Below are 21167 nucleotides of genomic sequence, written 5' to 3'. Positions count from 1 at the left end.
ATCAAGTAAAAGTTTTAATATTTTTAATTGTAATAAATGTATTTGAAATCAATTTTAATTCATCAAATTGATAGTTATTTCTGTTTAAAAAGATGAAATAAAATAATTTTAGTATCTATCTATATAAGCAAATTTAAATCCAAAAAAAGATATTTACTGATAAAATAAAAAATGAATAGAATTATATTTTAGTTTAACTTAACAAATATTAATTGTTCTAAATTTGTTGGCTAAAAAGCAGAAAAAATATTATTTACTTACTTAATTACTTTATTAATAACTCACTCACTCTCTTCACTGCTAAGTTTAGTTAGAAGGAAAAGCAGTAAATTACTTTTATGTTGGATTATGCTTATTTTAGAATTAGTTTGCAAAAGCATTTGGAGGCTAACGGCGACCAGTAGTTGGAACTTTTGCACCAACTTATCCAACAGGACGTGGGATAGTAAAAGGATTATGATTTTGCTAGCTGTGTTAATCTGGTGTCATAACTACAGTAGCATCTTCAGGTATATGATTTTCACCTGTTTAATCAGTATTTAAAGAAAATCCTTGATTGCTCTTATTTCTTTAAGGAGCCATTCCTTATTAAAATGGTGAATTTCTAGTGATATTTTAGCTCTACATACTTGGGGGAGGTACTTAAGTTAAATTAGGGGATCCTAGCTTTTATTGGCTATTGCTATGGTGTTAATTCGACTATTGTTACTGTTATGGATAATTACTATGCTAATGAGTATTATTTTCATGATGTCCATGATGGTGATGGTGGTGTTATTACTGCTAATGATGATGTTAATGAAGATTTTATTGCTAATTGCTTTAAGTATTCATTTCCATTTATTATTAGTAAAGGAATTCTTGATTATCTTAGCTCTCGACTTGTTAATATTCTTATTATTATTGTTTCTTCTAGTGCAAGTTATTGCTCAATTAATTAACTTGCTAATCAAAGAAGCTATTTTCGTCTGAACTTTAAAATTGCTCCTCAATTAATCTAGCACTTCCCTTACGTCCTTAAGAACCTGATCTAGCTACTTGATCTTCTTAGAGGTTATTTTCTTAGTTTTATAAATCTTATTGATTAAGTTATTATTGTTATTCATATTACACAGTTTATTAATTATCTTATTGTTATTCCAATTCTGCAGCTTCGTTTCCATAATTATTCTGTGCATTTTCTGATTCTACTATTTAAACACTATCAGACTATGCTTACTATGAAAGATTTTCCTAAGAAACAGAGTTATTTAAACCTTCTTTTTTAGAATTGTGTTGCTTTTTTTAATGTTAGTTTCTGGATGAAGTTGCCTTTTATTCTATATTGCTATTATATGAAGGTCTTTCACTTTTTTATGAGACTGATTACTACTAAACTTCAGATGTGCTGTTATTAATTTCGCTATATGATGACTTACGAGAGATACGAGAAGAATCATTCAAATTAGTACCATTTTGGTTATTTATTCCAGTTAATGCCACATCTGTTACACTACTTGGTTATCTTCTCTTTCTTTGCAATTTTAATTGATGCACTTCTTTGATAATTTCTTTTTAGGTATCAAAAATACTTTATTAGAATTAAACTTAAAACTACTTCAAAGAATTAAATTGATTTGTTAACTGCTTGACAGATTCTTCGCTCTTTTCTATTTTCTAAATCAGAGATTCATTAATTTTACGAGTATCAGGAATCACAGCTTAAGCCTTTTAATTAGAAATTGGTTGTTATACAGCAGAAGAAGCTGGGCTCTTGGAATTGATAACTTATTCTAATTATCTAACTTCCTTGCTGAGAGCTTCAAGCTAATTAGTAAGGTCAGTAAAGTCCATTTCGGCTTCAGCAGAGAGATTAAATTTAGCTCCACCCTAAATCTGCATACCTCCAGAAGAGAATAACTTTTTAGAAATGAATTTAATTAGGATGATTAGTGCATATGTAAAGCAAATGTAATTGAAAGGCTCATGACTTCTAATATAGTTAAAACCAGGATGAATAATATTTTTCATGCTATATTCTATGAACTAGATAAAATCGTTCATGATTTCTTAGTATTTTTCTCCTAAACTTTATTCAGGCTATTGAATTTTATCTTCATCTTTAGCCTCCTTTTTTTAATCATCCCCAAAGTTAACTTAAATATTAGAGTGATCATGATCGTGATCGTGACCATGACCATGGCCGTGATGATGGTGATGGTCGTGTCCATGGTGATGATCATGATCATCAATAATAATGTTTTAGTTAGATTTATTAAGTTCTTCTTCTTCTTTTTTTAATAATTCTTCCCTTTATTTTTCAATTTATTATTATTATTAAAGAAGTTCTTGCTCTTTTTGTAGTCTTTCTTATTCTTCATTCTCTCTTCTAATAATTTCTTCTTATTGTTATAATTCATTGTTCAGACGATTCAACTCTTCTTCTTTTTACATCTGTTGTAATCTTAATATTTCTTGCTCTCTCTCTTACTACTCATTTTCAAATTAAAGCTTTTGAAGCTACTCTTAACGGAGTTACTCTTCCTAATCAGCCTTTTTCTATCTCTCTTACTCCTCAAGCTATAATCTTTCTATCTCTTCTTTTTATTTTTAAACTCTTAGCTCATGTTCTTATCTCTTTCTTTGTAATTCTTCCTCTTCCAATTTCTTTTAGATTTCAATTTCTCTTTACTTTTCTTCTATTTCTCTCTTTTACTTTTCTAGCTCTTCATGCTACTATTATGTTTCAAGCTCTTCTTTTTATTCGTTATTTTACTGGTTGTTTAATCTTTCCTTTTCCAATTTCTGCTATTCTTCCATCTGCTATAATCTTATTTGCTCAGCTTCTTCTTGCAGTTTCTTCAAATATTCTTATTATTAGCGTATTCTATCAGAATTCTCTTGCTCTATTCTCATCTCCTCACGCCTTTTTAAGATTTACTCTAATTCTTCTTTTTGCTTTTAAAGCCTAAGAGCAGCTTCTTCCTCCTCGGCCTTCTTTTTGATTTCTTGTTCTTCTTTTTAACGCTAAAGATCGTCAAGCATTTTTTTACGTTATAATTCTTGCTCTCTTCTCCTACGCTCAGCTTCTTCTCTCTATTTTTTAAGCAATTCCTATTCTTAACGCTACTTCTCTAAGAGCTCTCTTTGCTCATTAAACTTCTTTTCCTATTCCTGTCTTTTTCTCTAAAGTTCATCTTGCTACTTTAATCTTTATTCTTATTCTAAACGCATTTATTCTTATTTTCTTTAAATTTCATCTTTTTTTCTTTGGATTTCTTCTCTCTTTCTACGGTTTTATTCCTCCTTTTCACGTTTTATTCTTTCTTATTCTAAGCGATTTTATTCAATTTACCTTTCAATTTCCTGCTATTGTTCTCTTATACGTTATTCTTCTTGCTCACGTTATATTCTAAGTAGCTCTTCCTATTCTTTTAGCCTTTTTAACCTTTCCTATTCAGCTTCAAAGATCTTCTTTTGTTGTTAAATGTAATCATCTTATTATTTTTAAATGTCTTCAACATCTTCAGTTTAAGAATTAAGAGTTTATTCTTCTTCTTAAAGGAGTTATTATAATTCTTACTAATTTAGAATTTCAATATTTTATTATTCTCTTAATTCTTATTCAATTTACTACATCTTAGTTTCAATACTTAGCTTTTCCTATTCGATTTTTTTCAATTAAAGCTCTCTTTGCTATTCAGTAAGAGTTTTCTATTAGTTTTAGCTATTTGGCCTTTTTGGAAGAGTGGGAGGCTTGCGATTTGGAGGCAAAGGTCTATTTAAAATATCAGGTTATAAATTTTCATTTGATTGCTCATTAAATATTGAATTTTGTGGATCTAAAAATGCCTCTACATCTTCAGGTTTTTACGAGTCATCTGCTTAAGTTAAGCAAAGACACAAGGCAAAAATTGTAATAACTATGAGTCCTTTAGACACTAATCTAATATGTTTTATTCTCATTTTCTAATTATTTTATTTACTTACTCTTTTTGAAATAGCTAATAATTTTAGAACAACAAAAAGAATTTTACTTTTTATTTAATTTAATTAATTTCTTAAATAAAATGTTTATCATTCATAATTAAGATTGAAAGGCAAATTTTCAATCTATTAAATAATCTGCTTTTAATTAATTTTTAATACAAGAAGATATTCAAACAAATCAAATAAGTACTCATAAAGTTATTATCAAACTCTACACAAGATATGAAAATTTATCAAAAAATAATAGCAACAGCGTGTTTGTCTTTCCAATCGAGAAAGAAAGAAAGTAATTAATTTCTTTGATTATTTTAATTAACAAAAAAAGATTACGTGTCTCAGTATTTTTTGTTTGCTTGAAAATTATAAAGGTAAATTTATTTGAGATATTTATTTATATTATTTTTTATTCATAAAATAACAACTTTTTACCATTATTTTACAGTTGTTCTGTTGAAACGATTAAAAATAATTTTTGAATCTTTATTTGAAAGTAATAAATTATGTAAATAATTTTGATACCAACTTGACATTAAATTTATAATCTAAATTAGATTTATTAGAAAAAAATTATAAAATTTTGAGAATTTTAATCTAAAAAAGATTTATTTGAACAGAATGTAAAAATTTTGAGAATTTTTAAAAATTATTTTAATTATAAATATATCAAACAAGATTTGTATAGGATAAAATGTTGGTTGGAGCTATATGTTTGTTTGTTTTATTTGATTAATAATATTGCCGTTGTCTTATTCAATAGTATTTTTTTTTTTAATTTTAAATTTTCAGACTTTTATCTAAAATATTAAAATATACTGCTAGAATTAATTAATAAAAATATTTTTAAATGGGATATTTTACTAGAAAAAATCAAGGATAATAATTTAGATATATTTTAATGATATATGTTAGAACTACAAAGGGGTTGTTTAGAAAATAAAAGCATCTTTTATTCTGAAGAGGTAAATTTTCTTAGTTTTAAAATAAATATTATTATTTTACGATTTAAAGAACTGTAATTTATAATAAATATGCTAAATTTGTTCACATTGTGATATATTTTATGCAAATTTTTTTGATTGTAAGTAGTTTACCTTAAATTTAGAAGTTTAGCAAACAGAAATAATATTATACTTAAGGTTAATTAAAAATTCATCTAAATGAGTAAATTAATTCTTTCTTATATTTTATTGATATCACCTTCTTATACTAAATAGAAACTAATAAATTTAATTGAATACTTAAAAATTTTATTTAAGTTATTCTAAATAAGATAAAGAGTTGTAAATTTATTTAAATACTAAATATGATTTTAATAAAAAGTAGTAAAATTAAAATTTTATTTAATAACAAAAATTTAAACTAATTAATAACTCAGTCTTCCGTTCATCTTTTTTCTAAAAACTATTCAAATTTAAGAATTCAAATATAAAATCATTTATTTTGAAAAATATTTACACATTTTTTATTTGAGTAAGTTAATCTTTAAAAATTTTAAGTGCTTCATGTATAGAAGTTTTCATGAATATTGATAACTTTAAAGCAGTTTCATACCAGAAAAATACATTTTTAAAAATAAACTTGAACAAAATAATTTTTTTTAATGTAAATTGTTATTTAATTTTTAATAAATTTCGTTTTATAAAATTTTTTTCTTTATACTTTCTTGATTTAAAGAGTAAACTATTTAACAAATTAATTTTAAAAATGTTTAAATGATGATTCTAGCTATTTTATTAGAGTTAATTAATTTATAAAGTAATAATAAATATATTTATTTTAATATTACAGTAGAAGTAGAGAGAGGCTTTATTAAAAACATGAATTTAGATAAAACTATGCATTTAAATTAAATTAAATTTATTATATTGAATATTATTTTATTTGATTAAAAGATGTTAATAATTAATTAAAAGTTATTATTATTGGTTACTATTTTAAAAGTAAATTTCAGTATAAAAATATCTGATTTTCAAAATATGGTACAAGCACATTGACTCTTATAAACTTTAAGCTTAAGTTTATTAACGACAATAACATTAGCCATGTAATTTGTAAAAATCTCAAAAGAAATAGCTTTATTCTTTATCTCTATTTCTGTAATCCATTCATAAAGTTCACTATTCTCTTAGGGGTCTTTTAATTATATTTATTATTTCACTTTTTCTTTTTTTTTCTACTTGTCTTGTTTTTAAGTGTAGGTAGTGAAATTAGATTATTTAATTTCATCACTGTTGTTATAATCTGAGGATCTTTAATTGTTAGAAGAAGGAGAGCATATTGTATTTATTTCATCTTATTATTCTGGATTAAGGTAAATTTTTTGTGTGTCTAGATTTTAAAATAAATTATTTAATTATTATTTAATATTGCACTTAAAATATTAATTTATTTACTGTATTTTGAAAGAACCAAGTTCACAACATCTCTTAACTTTTAGGTTTTGATATATCCAAGCTTATATTTATCGAATTTTCCCCAGCATCTATCTAAATGCATTATGTTTTTTTCATCCAAGTGGTTCATTATGAAGTTATTGTTAAGGTGAGTTGTTTCTTTTTTTTCTAATGTACGATTCAAATTCTTTAATTTGGTGGCACAGTTAACAAAAAATACTGAGTTTAAGGTGGATTGTTAGGATTTTTATATAGTACTTTCAACTTCTTATTAAGCACTGTGAAGAATGTCTAATTTTATGTTATTAAAAATCAATTTATTGATAACTTCAAAATTAAAGTAATGAACAGATTTTTATTTTCTATTCCTATTTGTGTTGTGGGGAGAAAAAATAAATAAATAAATCAATCAATAAATTAATGATTGATTCATTTAATTATATAATTAAAGAATTTTCAGACAAATTACAAAAATCAAATAAATGGTTTGATTAAATTGCATCCTATTATTGAATTATTAAATCAACATTTTAATTATAATATACCAGTATAAAGGCCACAAAAGAACTGGAAGGCTTACAAAAAATCTTCTCTGCTAATAATAGTTACTTCTTGGCTTTCAGCAAACAAATCAAACGCTAATTCAGCATCTTACTGCTCTTAGGGTGTTAGTTGTATAATTTTATGCATATCTGATTATCAAGGTTAGATGTATTAGAAAATAGTTGTTTGAATATATTATTTAAGATACTTCAAATATTTCTTAAACAGTTGAATTAGTATTTACCAATAAGCAATTAATGATAGAAAATAATATAAGCCTTGATTATTTCCTTTATTTTTTTTTAATTAGTGTTTGTTATTATTTTTAATTGTTTATACAAATTAAATATTATACTCTTTTTTAAATTGATTGAATTATCTGCAAAGTCAATCTTAAACCTGAACTCATTTAATTAAATTGTTTCATAACAGTAGTAGGCTAGTTTACTTTTGGAAGCAATTATATTTATTTATCTCTTTATTTTCTCATTTGTTAAATTTCAAACAGCTTTTAATAAAAAAGAAAAATTGATATTTCTAGCCTCATCTTTACAAGCATGCTCTATCCAGCTCATGCTTATTGATTTTATGATGCCTATATAAATCAATTTTTATTTTTCTGTTTCAGATTTAATTAATTTGTATTCATTCTCACTAACACGCTATTTAATTTATGTTACGATCATTAGTAGGCACTTAAAATTTTAACTAATTAATTAATAATATAATATCATATAAAAATCCTACTTTAATCATTTATACCAACTTATTAATAGAAGAGAGAAAGATCGTTTAACAAGGCTTTGGAAACAACACAAATAAATAATATCCATATATTTCTAACATTTGAAAAAATATGTGTGAAAATACTTTATTTATTAAAAATTTCAGCTTATTGGTTATAGAATAATTGTTACCAAATATTTTTATTGTAATTTCTAAATTGGATTGAGTTTATTTTAAGACAAGAAGAGCTAAATAATTCTATAAATACATAAGTACTTTACATAGCAATTAAATTATTTATTTATAATTGAAATAGTGAAAATTTTGTCACAAGAAAAAATATTAATCATTTTTTAAATAAACTAATTTAGATGAATTTATCCTATTAAACCTAAAGTATTTTTTTTTTCTATAAACTAAATGTTTCTATTAATAAAAGTATTTTTTAAAGTATTCATTAAATTTTTGCTAAAATACGAATAAAAATGAAATAGGTGAATAATGCGTATGTTTTTATAACATTAAAAAACTTAATAATATAGTGGCTGATCAATTTACAACAAAAACTATAACCTAATTTTATAACGCCTTTAATCATTTATTAATCAGAATGAGTATTAATTGATTTAATCTTAAAATTTCAATAGTATTTTTGACATAAATTATATTGAAATTAAAGAAGGAAAGCTGTTGTCTAGAAAGAAATAAAAATTTCTGACTATTATTTACCAAAAATGTTTAAAAACATATACTTTTTTATTAACATTAAATAATTATTCACTCATTAATTTTTATTTGATTGTATAGAAGTAGACTATGTCTGATCAGTCTCATTTTCTTCCTCTTCATCTTCACCCTCATATTCACTCTCTTCTTCATATTCCTCTTCTTCTTTGTTTTCTAATTACATTTTTTCCTTTGTAATATTTTAATTTTTCTCTTCTTTGATCTCTTTCAAGTCTGATGTTAATGGTTACTAAATAAAGACTTTTTGCATTTTAATTTTTTCAAGTTCATATTCATTATTTCTCATATCTTGTTCTCTGCTTTCTATATAATTTTAAAGTAGCAGAGAGTTAGAAAGTGATCCTTTTTGATTAGGGTCATTTTTATGAATTATTTCTATTCTTTTAGCATGCATTTTAGCATAATCACTCATTTCTAAGATGGTGTCATTTAAGGCCTATTTTATTTTAATGCAATTAAAAAGATATTTTTTCACTAATCTAAAAAATTTATCTGCAATCGTAATAGCGTTAGGCTATTTTTATTAGCTTTATTTCCTGAGTTATAATAAAATTAATACCAAATTTTAAAACAAACCTATGAAAGAATAATTGAGACGTAATTAATTTTTTTTTTTCATAACATAAACAAAAAATTTTTTTAAAAAATAAGATTGAGAGTGTTTCATTTACCTCAATAGTCTTTTGCTTTTATTTTAATACGATGTTCTTTGTGGTCAGATTCATTTCTTAAATTATCTCTTCCTAATTACACAAAAAAAAATAATTAAATTAAGCTTTTTGAATATAAAAAGTGGTTATAATTACTTCTTTATTATACACATCAAGTTGTTTGAATTTCTTTTTTAGAGATATAAGATCATCTTACTTTTTCTATGTTGCTTCCTTTATTTTATCTAAATATGATCTCTCTTTTTTAGTTTATTGGCTTTTTTCTTAGAATTCTTTATATGACTTGCTGTAAGATTCGTATTATGTTGGAAAGCTAATTAATTTGAATTTGGTTATAATGGATACTTTTTTGATAATAATTAATCTACATTCCAAGCAATTTAAATTTTGTTTCAGTTGTAAGCTCCTCATCATCGATCACGTCAACAAACTGAAGGTTTTAAACAAGAATTTTTTTATAGTCCTTTTTCTATTTTTATAAATGTAAGAAATAATTTTCAGTTATATCAAAGAAAATTTAAGCAGTAAGACTGTTGCAAATATAATAAGAAAAATAAAAATACAACGCATAATAGATTTTAAATATAAAAACATCTAAATACTTTGAGTGGGTTTTGAGACAGACTAATGTATTCAATATTGGTAGGAATCTCTGTTACATTAAATTCTTCAATAAGGTTGTTGTTTAATTTAAGGAAAACAAGATTTTTTAAATGTGATAAATTCTCAATAGTAGTTATTTTGTTGTGATCTAATGCTAAGTATTCCAAGTTTTCTAATGTATTCAAATTTTCAATTTTCGATATATTGTTCTATTAATTAATAACACAGTTTTTATTGTTATGAAAATTAAAAATTGATTACATGCTGGAGATAGAGGACCTGTAATTTTTAAAAACTATCAAGTTTTTCTATTTTATCTTATTTTTAAAAAAATATTAATTAATTAATACAAAGAAGAAATATTTTTAATCAAAGGTTTAATTTTTGTTAATGATTTTTGAAAAACATTATAAATTAGGTAAATAACATATGAAATCCATTTTATAAAAGCATTACAAATATTTTCCCATTCTAAGTGGATAATGCTTAAGTTCATGAGCCATTCATATCTAATTTTTTAATATAAATTTAATTAATTTTCTCTATTTTCACAAATATTAAATGAAATTTCATATATGATTTATATATTTTTTTACTTTTCTTCTTCAGTAAATGACTTTTATATGTCTGAGTCAATGCTAGTTTTAGCAATTAAAAAGATGGATATTTATTTTGGTTGGGCCTTTTCTTCTTTCAACTTTTACAATAAAAAATAATTATTTTAGGTATACGCAGATATCCTTTTATTTTTACTATTTTTAATTTTGATTCTTAAGCAACCATTTCGTCTGTCACAATTTCTACTTTCATCTACTCTCTTTCTTGCATTTCTTTTTTAATTTAACGAGTGATTTCTTCTATCTAATCATCTGAATATTCTACCTATAAAGACTTAGGATCCATTTTAAAATTAATTGATGACTTTCAAAATTATTTTATTTTAATTCTATTAGATAAAAACAAAGTTATTTATTTAAATTTTGCCTCTTATTCTGTATTGATTTTCAATTAACAAATTAGCCAAACAATTTTTTTAATTTTTGAATTTTTAAAGAAAATAAACAAGAGTATCTGATATATTTTATTAATGTAAATGCATGTTTTAATTTTCTACATTTTTAACTTAGCAAATATTAAATTGTTTGGAAAGGATTCAATCAAAAATTTGAATAGACTTAGAATTTAAAATTTTCACCTCATTTTTTAGTCTAAATGACTTTCAGTCAAAAATGATGCAATATTCAATGAATTTAAGAAAAAAAGTGCTGACAAAGAATACAAAATCTATAAGTAATTAATTATTTGTGATTCTCTTTATTATTTTGATTTATAAATTAGCAAATCATTCTATCTACTCAAATTAATACGTAAATAGTCTAGCTTTTTACGCACATTAGTAATTATTATCAGATAAATCCACCAAATTAATTAAAGAAGTTAAAATTAATAATTATTTTGAAAAAAAATACATAAAAGCGATAAGATGATTGAGCTTAGAGGACTGTAGAATTTATTGAAGTACATTTAACAAAGTTCATTAGAATCCTATCCTCTCTATAAGAACTCCTATATGGTTAGATAATCTTCTGTTTCTATTTTTTTAAGGTTTACTCATTCATTTATTGACACCCATCCACAAATATTTTAATGTGTAAAGGGTATGTCTAAAGAATCCTAGGAGGTAAATAAAAGCTTTAAGCTCTCAAATTACCTTATTTTTTTGAGCTTTTTTAAACGAAAGATTTGAATAAGTTCAATTTAAATATAGTATGAGCTAAATGATAAAATTTTATTATTTATATATAGATGTAACCAAACATGATCACCTCAACATAAGCTATCTAGTAAATCATTAATAGGAATACAAATCTAGCTATAGACCGAATAGAGGAAATAACAAAACATTTAGATAGCTCGAATATAAGAGAGAATGCAATAGAAATACTTTATATGAAAAGAAGTATTAGGGATAGTGATTTACACAGTGGGTAAGTTGCTTTTCCAGGTGGTAAAGCAGATGGAGATGAAAATGACTTGTAAGCAGCAATAAGAGAAGTTTAAGAAGAAATAGGTTACAATCTTTATTCTAAATAAAATTACATTTATTTAGGAAAGCTACCTTTAAACGTCTTTGCATATTTTAGAAAAGGATAGAAAATAATGATGTCTGTGAATATATTCTTGCTTTCCCCAGATGTATAGGAAGAATAGTAAATTTTAAACCCTGATGAAGTTTCAAATACGTTTTGGGTTCCACTTTCTAAATTTATTTATCCGTAACCAGGCAGTGTGTATTATAAGGAATTACACAGAAGACCAAACAATGTGCTCTCCCTTAACAAAAATGTTTAAAAAATGATAGAATTTCTTGCATTCAAAAATTATAAGTACATGAAATAATGCCATATGAAGCTGAATGGAGAGGAGCTTTTTGGTTTGACATTTTATGTAACTACTTACATGCTTAGGATTATGTATCTTAAAAATTAAGAAACCTTTGAATAATATGATCATTTAACATAGCTTTAGGAAATGATAAAGCTATCTAGGATTCAAACATTTCATTTTGCTCCTCATAACTCTTTGTTATCCCTACTACTAAAAAAAGTATATTACCAAAAAAGGCTTCAATAGTTTGATTAAGTTTGAAGTGCATAGTTAGATAAATAAAGTTACTAGTTAATTAGGATAGATTTTGCGATCCTACGAATTTATCAGCAAGCAAATTGTATAATAAATAATGTAGATATATAATTAAAAGTAGAAGATATTCAATTTTAATTTGATAATTTTCTATCAAACTTAATCTTTAAAGGCATTTAATGAGTTTTAAGCTGCTTGCTTAATTATTCACCTAAACAAAATTAAATTTGAGTCTCCACTAATATATTAAGATTTATAATACTTTATATTTAAAAAAATATATATACATGTACTTAATAATATCACTTTTAGATATTCCTTTTAAAAATAAATTCAAAATAAATATATATAATAAGCTCCATAATATTATTTGACTAAATAAAAAATAATTGAATACAATTTATTAAATTGAAAATAAAAATTAGAAATATTCATAAATTTTAATTAAATAACTAATTAAATATTTAAAATTAGTGCCAATCAACATTTTTTTATTCTTGAATAATTAATTATTTGAATAAAACCTTTAAATTAATAAATTAAAAAATAAGTTAATTTAATTAACTTAAAATAAAATAAAAAATTTTAAACTTAGAAGGATTAATAAAGTTTAATTCAGTAACTAATTTTTAAAGATGATGCTGATCAAAATTATTTTTTATTTTTGAATTATAAATTAAGTAATTTGATAAAATAAAAAATTATTTAATTATAATCCATTCCATTAAAAAAAGATACAAATTGAGTATCCACTAATGTATTTTAAGAATTTTAATATTTTATAATGTTTATTTAACACGTTAATATTCAATATTGCTTTTAAATAGTTTTCTATTAATATAGGAGATAAGTAAGTCTCAAAAATTTTATTTGAGTCACTAAAAAATAATTAAATACTATTAATTAATTTGAAAAAAAGAAATTTTATTCTAATAAACAATTATAAATTTTAATTAAATAATAAATTTTTAAAATTCTTGTATAGCAATAGTATTCTTCTTGAACTCTATTTAAAACATTAATGAAATAAAAAATTGTTTAGTTTTAAAAATTAAAATAAATTTATTTAAAAGAATTTTTAAAAGAAAAGAACAATAATTTTTACTTGAAAAAAATGAGTTACTGAAAAAGAATTTATGTGTTTTAAAAATAAATTTAAAATAAAAACAATATTAAAATATTCAAAGTGTTGAAAGTAAGAAGTTTAATGATAAAAATAATTATATTTTAAATATAATTTTATAGAAATTTGAAAGTTAATCCAAACTGACTGAGATAGTGTTTCATTTACCAGATAAATTATTTAAAAAAATAAATAGATATTTTAATCATATAAAATATGTAATTCTAATTACTTTATAAGATTAATTCAATGTCTACTTAGTTTAAATTTTCATATTTTTTTACTGATATTTTTAAATTTAAAAACAAATAATATGATTTTATTTAATTGTGCTACTAATAATTATATGTTATATTTTTATATAATTTGTTTTTATTATTTACATTATTTAATGAATTATCTTTTAATGCTTTAAATATTTGATATAGATTAATTGCAAGAAGATCTCTACTTAATTAAATTTTAATATTGATAATGAGTGTTAGGCATTTGTGCATGCATTTATGTATATATGTATGTGGATTAATTGATAAGTAAATTAATTTATATATCATTTTCAAAAGATATGATGATACCTATAGATAGATCTTCATTCTAATCGAAAAAAATAAAAACAAAATTAAAGAAAAGAGGAAAAGAGGAAATTTATAATAAAAAAGATAAATAAAAAGAATCTAAATTAAAAGTATATTAAAATAGCAGAACATAAAATGAAATCTAATTTAAACTTAGCTGACTTAGAAAATTTGAAATCTTTCACAAAGCAAACATGGGGTCCTGATAGAAACTATGTTTTTACAAAGTTTGATAATTTACCCTTCACCCCTTTTAGCAGATTAGAAAAGCTTGGTGCTTGTTGCGATTTATAAAATATCATGGCTACCAGAACTGGTTTAAAACAAACCTAGGTTATTAGATCCACAGCTCCTGCAAATGCTCCTACCAATACCGTTGAGTCTGTCCAAGTTACTACTACTGCTGTTGATGCCGAAAATGATTTCCATACAGTCACAGCTAAGAAGGATAAGAATTTATATGCTTAAAAGATTATCAAATAGGGTCTTAGAGATTAAAAGATTAATAAGTAGAGAGAATAAGAATAAAAAGAATAAGAAAAAAATAGCAAAATCTAAAATGTAAAGAAGCCTAAAATTATTTCTGCCAACAACAAAAAGCAAGTTATCATTAAAACTAAGTTTAAAGAATATACCAATATCAAGGTTGATTGGGAAGTCCTCCATGAAAGTCAAAAACTTAACATTGAATAACATCCTATCAATAATGTTACCATTACTCCTATCAAAATTACAGGAAAGCTTAAATAATACGAAAAGGCCTTTGACAGAATTGACCCTCGTGGTATTAAAAAGTTAGACGCCAGTAAGAATTTGAGTGTTGTTAACTCTTCTACTTTAAAGGATGATATTTTAATCGAACTCCTTCAATAAGACGTTGATGAAAAATCTGATAAACCAACTGGTAAACTAACAATTATATTAATATATATGTTCAATAAGTATTAACATTTATTAATTTAAACAGTATAAAAATAAGCTACTTTTAACTATTTACCAATAATAAAAATGAAATTAATTTTTTTTGTTTAATTTGAAAAGTTTATACTACTGATGCCTTGTTACTTGCTTTGATGACTTGCAAGAAAAACGAATTCCCTTGGGATATTTTAGTTTAAAAAGATGGTAATGCTATTGTTTTCGATACTTATGAAGAAGAAAGAATGAACTACATGGATTTCTAATCAGTTAATGAAAATAGCAATATTCTCCCTGAAGAAGAAAAGGATTTAAATAAATTGTGTGTTGAAGCCACTACAATTACCAAAAAGTTCTAAGCTTAAACTTGCAAGGAAGATAATGGCGAAATTTGGGATATTTCTGAAGGAGAACCAAACTAGATCGACGAATAAAATATAGCTTTCAAGTACGTTAATGTAAACATTGATGATAAAGTTAACCTCAAAGTTAGAGTTTAAATCGATGGTTATGATATCGTTAATAAAGTTGATCCCGAAACTGCTGAACCCTACTAAGAAAAAGTTCCTATTCTCGTTAGAGCTTTAAATGAATTTGATTCTGCAGCCTAATGGAAAACTAAGCTCTTAAATTAAAAGGGTAGTGTTACATCAACTGAATATATTAATAATATTACTTTATTCATGAAATGGCTTATCCAAATGAAGTTAAGTGGTGCTGAGAGACTTAAATTAGCCTACACTTCTCGTGCTTCTCCTAAAGATACTTAAAATCACAACATTCTCTGTGTTGATTCATTCGATCTCTAAACTCTTACTAACATCATTTAATTCAAATTTAAAGATTAATGGTAAGTTGTAAAATACTTCATCGATCAAATACTTAACGAAAAGGATGGTAAATATATGTTCGTTAAGACTGCTTTCAAGCAATCTGTTAAAACCTACTTACTCCCCAACGACTAAGAAGGAGAAGAAGAAAACGAAGATGACGACGATGATAAAATCTGAAATAAATCTATATCTTATGCTTTTATTCATGTTTCCTTAAATTGTATATTTGTAAAATGAATTATCTAACATTAAATAAGTCTTAAAATTCACACTTAGAAATAAAAATGATTAGTTGATGAGTTAAAAAATCATCAAAGTTTTAAAAAAATAAACTTTCTTAAAAAAATAAAAAAAAGAATAAAACGAAATTTTTACTTTTTCAAATATTTGATTGAATTGAAGAAATATCTGAAAATAAAAAAATATTTTAATATAAAAAATATATAGAAAAAATCAATATGAAATATTAAAATTATATCAGTTTGATTTAATCCGTTTGCTTTGTTTTGATTGTTATATAAAAAAAAATTAATTAATAATTGAATTGACTGATTGATTGATTAATGGTAGTTTAACAAATTTAAATTTTTACAATTATTTATAAATCAATCACTACTTATTTTACAAGAATCTCATGATTTGAGATATCAACTTAAATTTAAGCAAAAAATCTACCCTTAATAAAGAAAGCTATCTATAACTACAAATAACAATTATTTATTACTTTCAATCATAATTTTTCAAACTTATTATTTTTAAAAATTTTACACTGCATTAAAAATAGGCAAAAAAGATGTCATAGAAAGATATATATAATAAATATTCAAATTAAAGCGCAGACGACCAATAAGAGGAAGATGATGATGAGAATTAAGAATCATCATGCCAATTAAGTCCAGAAAAAGATTTAGGAGAATCATTATAAGGCGAAGACTTGGATGAAGATTAAGGAGTTATAGGCGAAGATGATGAAGAATAAGAAGAATCTTATGATGAGGAAGACGAAGAAGAAGATGATGAAGAAAATAATTAAGATTAATAAAATAATTCAGAATCCAATTTATAGTATGACAAAACAAACCAGAAGAATTAGTAAACTGAGATGACTGACAACTAAAATGAATTTTTAGCAGAAGACTATTTAAGTTAAATAAAAACAAATGAAAAAAGCGAATTAAAATATCAACTTGACATTTAAAGTAACTTGTCTGGTGAAAATGTATAAGATATGGATGAAAAACTTAAACAATATATAGAATTAAATGGAAAAAATGAAAATTAATAAGCTGCAGAAAGTAAAAAAATTGAAAATGATGAAATTATGAAGAAATCAGAGGAAAATGTTCATGAAAAAGTTGTAGATAATAATTAAAAATTAAACATTCAGTAAAATAATATTAACGATTATTAAGAGGACATTAAAAAGGACTAATCAAATAATTTAGTTGATATACAATAAAATAATGAAATTATTAAAGAAGTTAATAGTGAGGATTAATAATAAAAAAATGAGATGGATAATAAATAAAGTGATATAGTACTAGCTTAAGAGGAGAGCAAGCAAAGTGAATAGGTTGAAGCTCCTATCGTAAAATAAAAAAAAATAGAATTGCGTCCTAAGGTTATTTATGATCCTAAAAATGATGTTGATTAATATACAGGAGACTATTCTGATTCAGGAGAAAGTGATGAAGAAGCAAACAACGAAGATGATGACGAAGATGAAGATGATGAATCAGAAAATGAATCTAGAAGCAGAAAAAATAAAGCCTAGTTGTTAAAAAAAAAGAATAATAAGAAAGAGTAGGCAAAGAAGCAATAAGTAAAAAAAGTTTACAAGAAATAAACTTTAGTCCTGAATGTAGCTGGTTACTATTACTTATTTATTTAATTATTTATTGAAATAATCTACTAATTATATTTGAGCATAAGTTTATAAGCTAGCTGGTTGAGTAGGCTTTTTTATAAAAGCATTTCGAAAATAGAAAAAATTTTAAAACAATTATTTAATCAGCTGCTTTCAAATGAATTATTTTTCTATGATATAAAATCTGGACTATTTTAGTAAAAAAAATAAGCAAATACATTTAAAGTAGAAAAATAAATAAAAATATAATGCCAACATTTTTATAAATTAATTTTATTATTATTTTTTTAATCTTATAAAAATTTATTTTATAACAATTTTTAGATACAAAATATCCTGTTGTGAAATTTGTGGGTAAAAAAATATTTAAATGGAAATTAGCCTATGACATGGAATCTATGGATTTTGATATCTTTTGGACTGATAATGCTGTTTAACCAGAATAGCTAGGACGTATGCAGCCATATTAAAAAATCAATCACTTTCCTGGTATGTTTTCTTTAGCAAGAAAAAATCACTTAGCTAGAAATCTTATGAAAATGCGTAAGTAATTTCCTGATTAGTATAAATTTTTCCCGTAAACTTGGCTTCTTCCTGCTGAATACAATGATTTTAAAAACTAATTTGAAAAGAGCAGATCCTAATAAAAAATATTTATAGTTAAACCTGAAGCTAGTTGTTAAGGCAGAGGTATTTTCCTAACTCGAAGTCTAGATGACTTAAATCCTTCAGATCATTATGTTGTATAAAGGTATTTAAATAAGCCATATTTAATTGATGGTTTGAAGTTCGATTTCAGACTATACGTCTTACTAGCTGGGTGTGATCCTCTTAGAATTTATTTATATTACGAGGGTTTAACTCGTTTTGCTACTGAAAAATATTAAGAAGTAAATAGAGATAATATAGAAGATATGTGTATGCATTTAACAAACTATGCTATCAATAAAGATAATCCTAATTTCAAATTCAATAAAGACAAAGAAAAAATGGATGTTGGACACAAAAGATCTCTCACTTCTGTTTTACAGGTATTTCATTAATAATAAACATTATTATATTTTTAAAACACAATTTACATATTTATATTTTAAGATCTTGTTTAAAGTTTTTATTAGATCCTCATATTGTATTTATTCAATAATTAAAATATCAATTTAAATCATAAATTAAAATCTTTTTTTTGATAAATTTTGTAATTAATATATTTATTGCTAATAAATAGCTTCTTGAAGACTAGGGTCATGATGTTAACAAGCTGTGGAAAGATATTAAGAGGGTTTTAATTAAAACAATTATTAGTGCTTAGCCAACATTAGCTCATCATTACAAAAGCTGCTAGCCTGATAATTTTATGAATAATATGTGTTTCGAAATATTAGGATTTGATATTATATTGGATAGCCATTTGAAGCCATGGGTTTTAGAAGTTAATCACACGCCAAGCTTTTCCACTGATACTCCACTTGATAGGTAATATTTTATTTAAAATATAGATTAATAATAAGCGTTTTTAATCAAAGTTACATCAAAAAGAACACAATTAGGGACTCATTAAAATTGATGAATTGTACTTGTAAAGCAAAAAATGAGATTATAAATTAAAGAAAGGAAATAATGTAAAAAAGAGTTTTGACTGGTAAAAAAGTGAAGTACACACCTGAAGAAAAGCTAGAAGAAATAAAAAAAGCATAATAAAAAAGAGATGAATATGAAGATAAACATTTAGGGGGATTTGAAAGAATTTTTCCTATGGAAGTAAATAATTAAAAACTTTGGAATTGAATACCAATGTATAACTTTTATTAAAAAAGGATGATGAAGATGATAATTTTACTGAGTATATGTAATATGCATTAAAGTGTTATGAAGAACAAACTGGAGCAAGTAAATACTCAATTTAATAATTTTTCTTTTATCATACTTGTATAATTATCAATAGATATTAGAAGAAATACAAAAAAGGTCACTGAAGATCCTAAAAAAATAACAAATTAACCAAAAAAGCTAAATCAACCAAAAGATTTAGAAAAAATTTATAATACAAAAATAGGAGCTAAACTACCTCCTCGTAAGCCTAATTCTTAGACTACTATTAATAAAGGAATACCCGGTTAAAATGGATAGCGTCCAAGCTCTTCTTAATTAAACGAAGAAGGTGAAACTATTCAATGCGAAGACCAAGAATAAAATAAAGATGAAGCTATTGAAAACGCTATCACAAGATCAGCTAGTGGAAGAATGCATGATTTTAGGATTAAAAAATAAAATTCTCCATATAATATACACCAAAAATTCAAAAATAAAATATGTAAAGCAAATTACAATATTGATTAAATTATTTTACATTGTTTTAATTAATAACAAGAAAACAGAGTAGCAATAGGAGTCAAAGAATTGAAGCTAGCAGAAGAACCTTTCCAATTTGAAGAAAATATAAATGGCAAACCATCTAATCCAAATGTCAAAAAGATCTAAGCGTATATCACCTCAGAAAAGGAGCAATTAGAAATAAAAAACATGAATATTCTTTAAGATTAAAATTATAATTCCTCTAGAGCAGTTTAAGCTAAAAAGCCATAAATAGAGCCATAAGTATTATTTGTATAAGAACCTCAAACTAAAAAGCTTTAAATTCTCAATTAAGCAAAACCACCCTAACAAAAATTATAATTTTAATTGTAATTTAATAAATAAATTTTATGTTTTCAAAATAAATAAAATATTTTAACTAATAGAATTGATAATACAGCTGCTTAAATGGAAGAAGAAAGGAGATAATGGCTTATACAAGCTTAAAGAAATTTATAATATCAGCTATCTTAACAATAATACTAACCTTAATAAAAGCTGACATTACTTCCAAAAGGACCACCTATACATCCTTAAACAAATGTAATGCAATCTATTGCAGATATTCCTAATAGTTCTAATAGTAAGGAAATACTAGCAGCTGTTGGAGGAGCTATTTCTGGATAATATAAAACTGATAAACGAGTGACAATAAAGTAATTAATTTACTGAATGAAATTCAAATTATAATTATTTTTTTAAGATAAAAGGGGTAGATATAGAATTAAAGTATAAATTAACTCAAGGATAATAATGGCTTGTTTTTACAACCAAAACTTTTTGAAATTCAAAGCTTTTAATCTAGTTAGCAGTAATAAGCATAATAAGCTATACAAAGCAGCCTGGATTAAAATTTAATTGGAATAAATTAGAATATGGTTGGGCTAAATGATCTTTTTGTCTCAGGTAAAAGCCATAAAGTATAACCTCATTATTAAGCATAATAAGATTCATATAGTTACCAAAAGCATAATAGCTATAGTAATTACTATCAAAAATGAATAATATTTAAGTATAATCTATTTATTTATTTATAACCTTAATTTATTAAAAATCATTTTTATCAAGCTGTTAGTTAACCTCAAAAAACTTTATGATTAAGAAAAAAATATTTTAATCGCTAAACAACAAGTTAAATTCTTTTCTTATTAATTTTTGATTTTTGAATAAATGAATTCGAAAAAAATATGAAATTTAATTTCAA

At 23.8% G+C, this 21167-nt stretch overlaps 6 protein-coding genes across 6 annotated transcripts; 3 read left to right on the top strand and 3 right to left on the bottom strand. All coding sequences in view use genetic code 6, as the record gives it.

Moving 5' to 3' along the window:
* Nucleotides 1-294: 294 nt before the first annotated feature.
* On the bottom strand, nucleotides 295-4032 carry TTHERM_00284070 (hypothetical protein; the record flags this gene model as incomplete). Its single annotated transcript, XM_001018262.2, has 1 exon — nucleotides 295-4032. Exon 1 carries the CDS (start codon nucleotides 3943-3945, stop codon nucleotides 295-297), a length of 3651 nt encoding a protein of 1216 aa, XP_001018262.1. The 5' UTR covers nucleotides 3946-4032.
* A 1906-nt stretch (nucleotides 4033-5938) lies between these two features.
* Nucleotides 5939-7052, bottom strand: TTHERM_00284060 (hypothetical protein; the record flags this gene model as incomplete). The annotated part of the gene is made up of 3 exons (XM_001018261.3): nucleotides 5939-6297; nucleotides 6363-6653; nucleotides 6908-7052. The coding sequence occupies 3 exons, from the start codon at nucleotides 7050-7052 to the stop codon at nucleotides 5939-5941; spliced, it is 795 nt and encodes a 264-aa protein (XP_001018261.1).
* A 1360-nt stretch (nucleotides 7053-8412) lies between these two features.
* On the bottom strand, nucleotides 8413-10555 carry TTHERM_00284050 (hypothetical protein; the record flags this gene model as incomplete). Its single annotated transcript, XM_001018260.3, has 9 exons — nucleotides 8413-8814; nucleotides 9050-9121; nucleotides 9185-9362; nucleotides 9418-9518; nucleotides 9652-9861; nucleotides 9914-9969; nucleotides 10109-10161; nucleotides 10249-10349; nucleotides 10406-10555. 9 exons carry the CDS (start codon nucleotides 10553-10555, stop codon nucleotides 8413-8415), a joined length of 1323 nt encoding a protein of 440 aa, XP_001018260.2.
* A 580-nt stretch (nucleotides 10556-11135) lies between these two features.
* On the top strand, nucleotides 11136-12301 carry TTHERM_00284040 (NUDIX hydrolase; the record flags this gene model as incomplete). Its single annotated transcript, XM_001018259.2, has 2 exons — nucleotides 11136-11333; nucleotides 11459-12301. The coding sequence occupies 2 exons, from the start codon at nucleotides 11136-11138 to the stop codon at nucleotides 12299-12301; spliced, it is 1041 nt and encodes a 346-aa protein (XP_001018259.2).
* Nucleotides 12302-13993: 1692 nt separating this feature from the next.
* TTHERM_00284030 (eukaryotic translation initiation factor 3, putative) lies at nucleotides 13994-15921 on the top strand (the record flags this gene model as incomplete). The annotated part of the gene is made up of 2 exons (XM_001018258.2): nucleotides 13994-14897; nucleotides 15035-15921. The coding sequence occupies exons 1-2, from the start codon at nucleotides 14129-14131 to the stop codon at nucleotides 15919-15921; spliced, it is 1656 nt and encodes a 551-aa protein (XP_001018258.1). The 5' UTR covers nucleotides 13994-14128.
* A 502-nt stretch (nucleotides 15922-16423) lies between these two features.
* TTHERM_00284020 (tubulin-tyrosine ligase family protein) lies at nucleotides 16424-20964 on the top strand (the record flags this gene model as incomplete). The annotated part of the gene is made up of 9 exons (XM_001018257.2): nucleotides 16424-17612; nucleotides 17936-18642; nucleotides 18837-19084; nucleotides 19135-19369; nucleotides 19426-19498; nucleotides 19554-19922; nucleotides 19980-20292; nucleotides 20350-20619; nucleotides 20667-20964. Exons 1-9 carry the CDS (start codon nucleotides 16538-16540, stop codon nucleotides 20962-20964), a joined length of 3588 nt encoding a protein of 1195 aa, XP_001018257.2. The 5' UTR covers nucleotides 16424-16537.
* Nucleotides 20965-21167: the final 203 nt, after the last annotated feature.

Source organism: Tetrahymena thermophila, assembly GCF_000189635.1.
Source record: "Tetrahymena thermophila SB210 genomic scaffold scf_8254600, whole genome shotgun sequence".
In the NCBI taxonomy this organism is placed as follows: Eukaryota; Ciliophora; class Oligohymenophorea; order Hymenostomatida; family Tetrahymenidae; genus Tetrahymena; species Tetrahymena thermophila.
The sequence above is the reverse complement of the archived record's forward strand: the minus strand, read 5'-3'. Positions and strand labels throughout refer to the sequence as shown.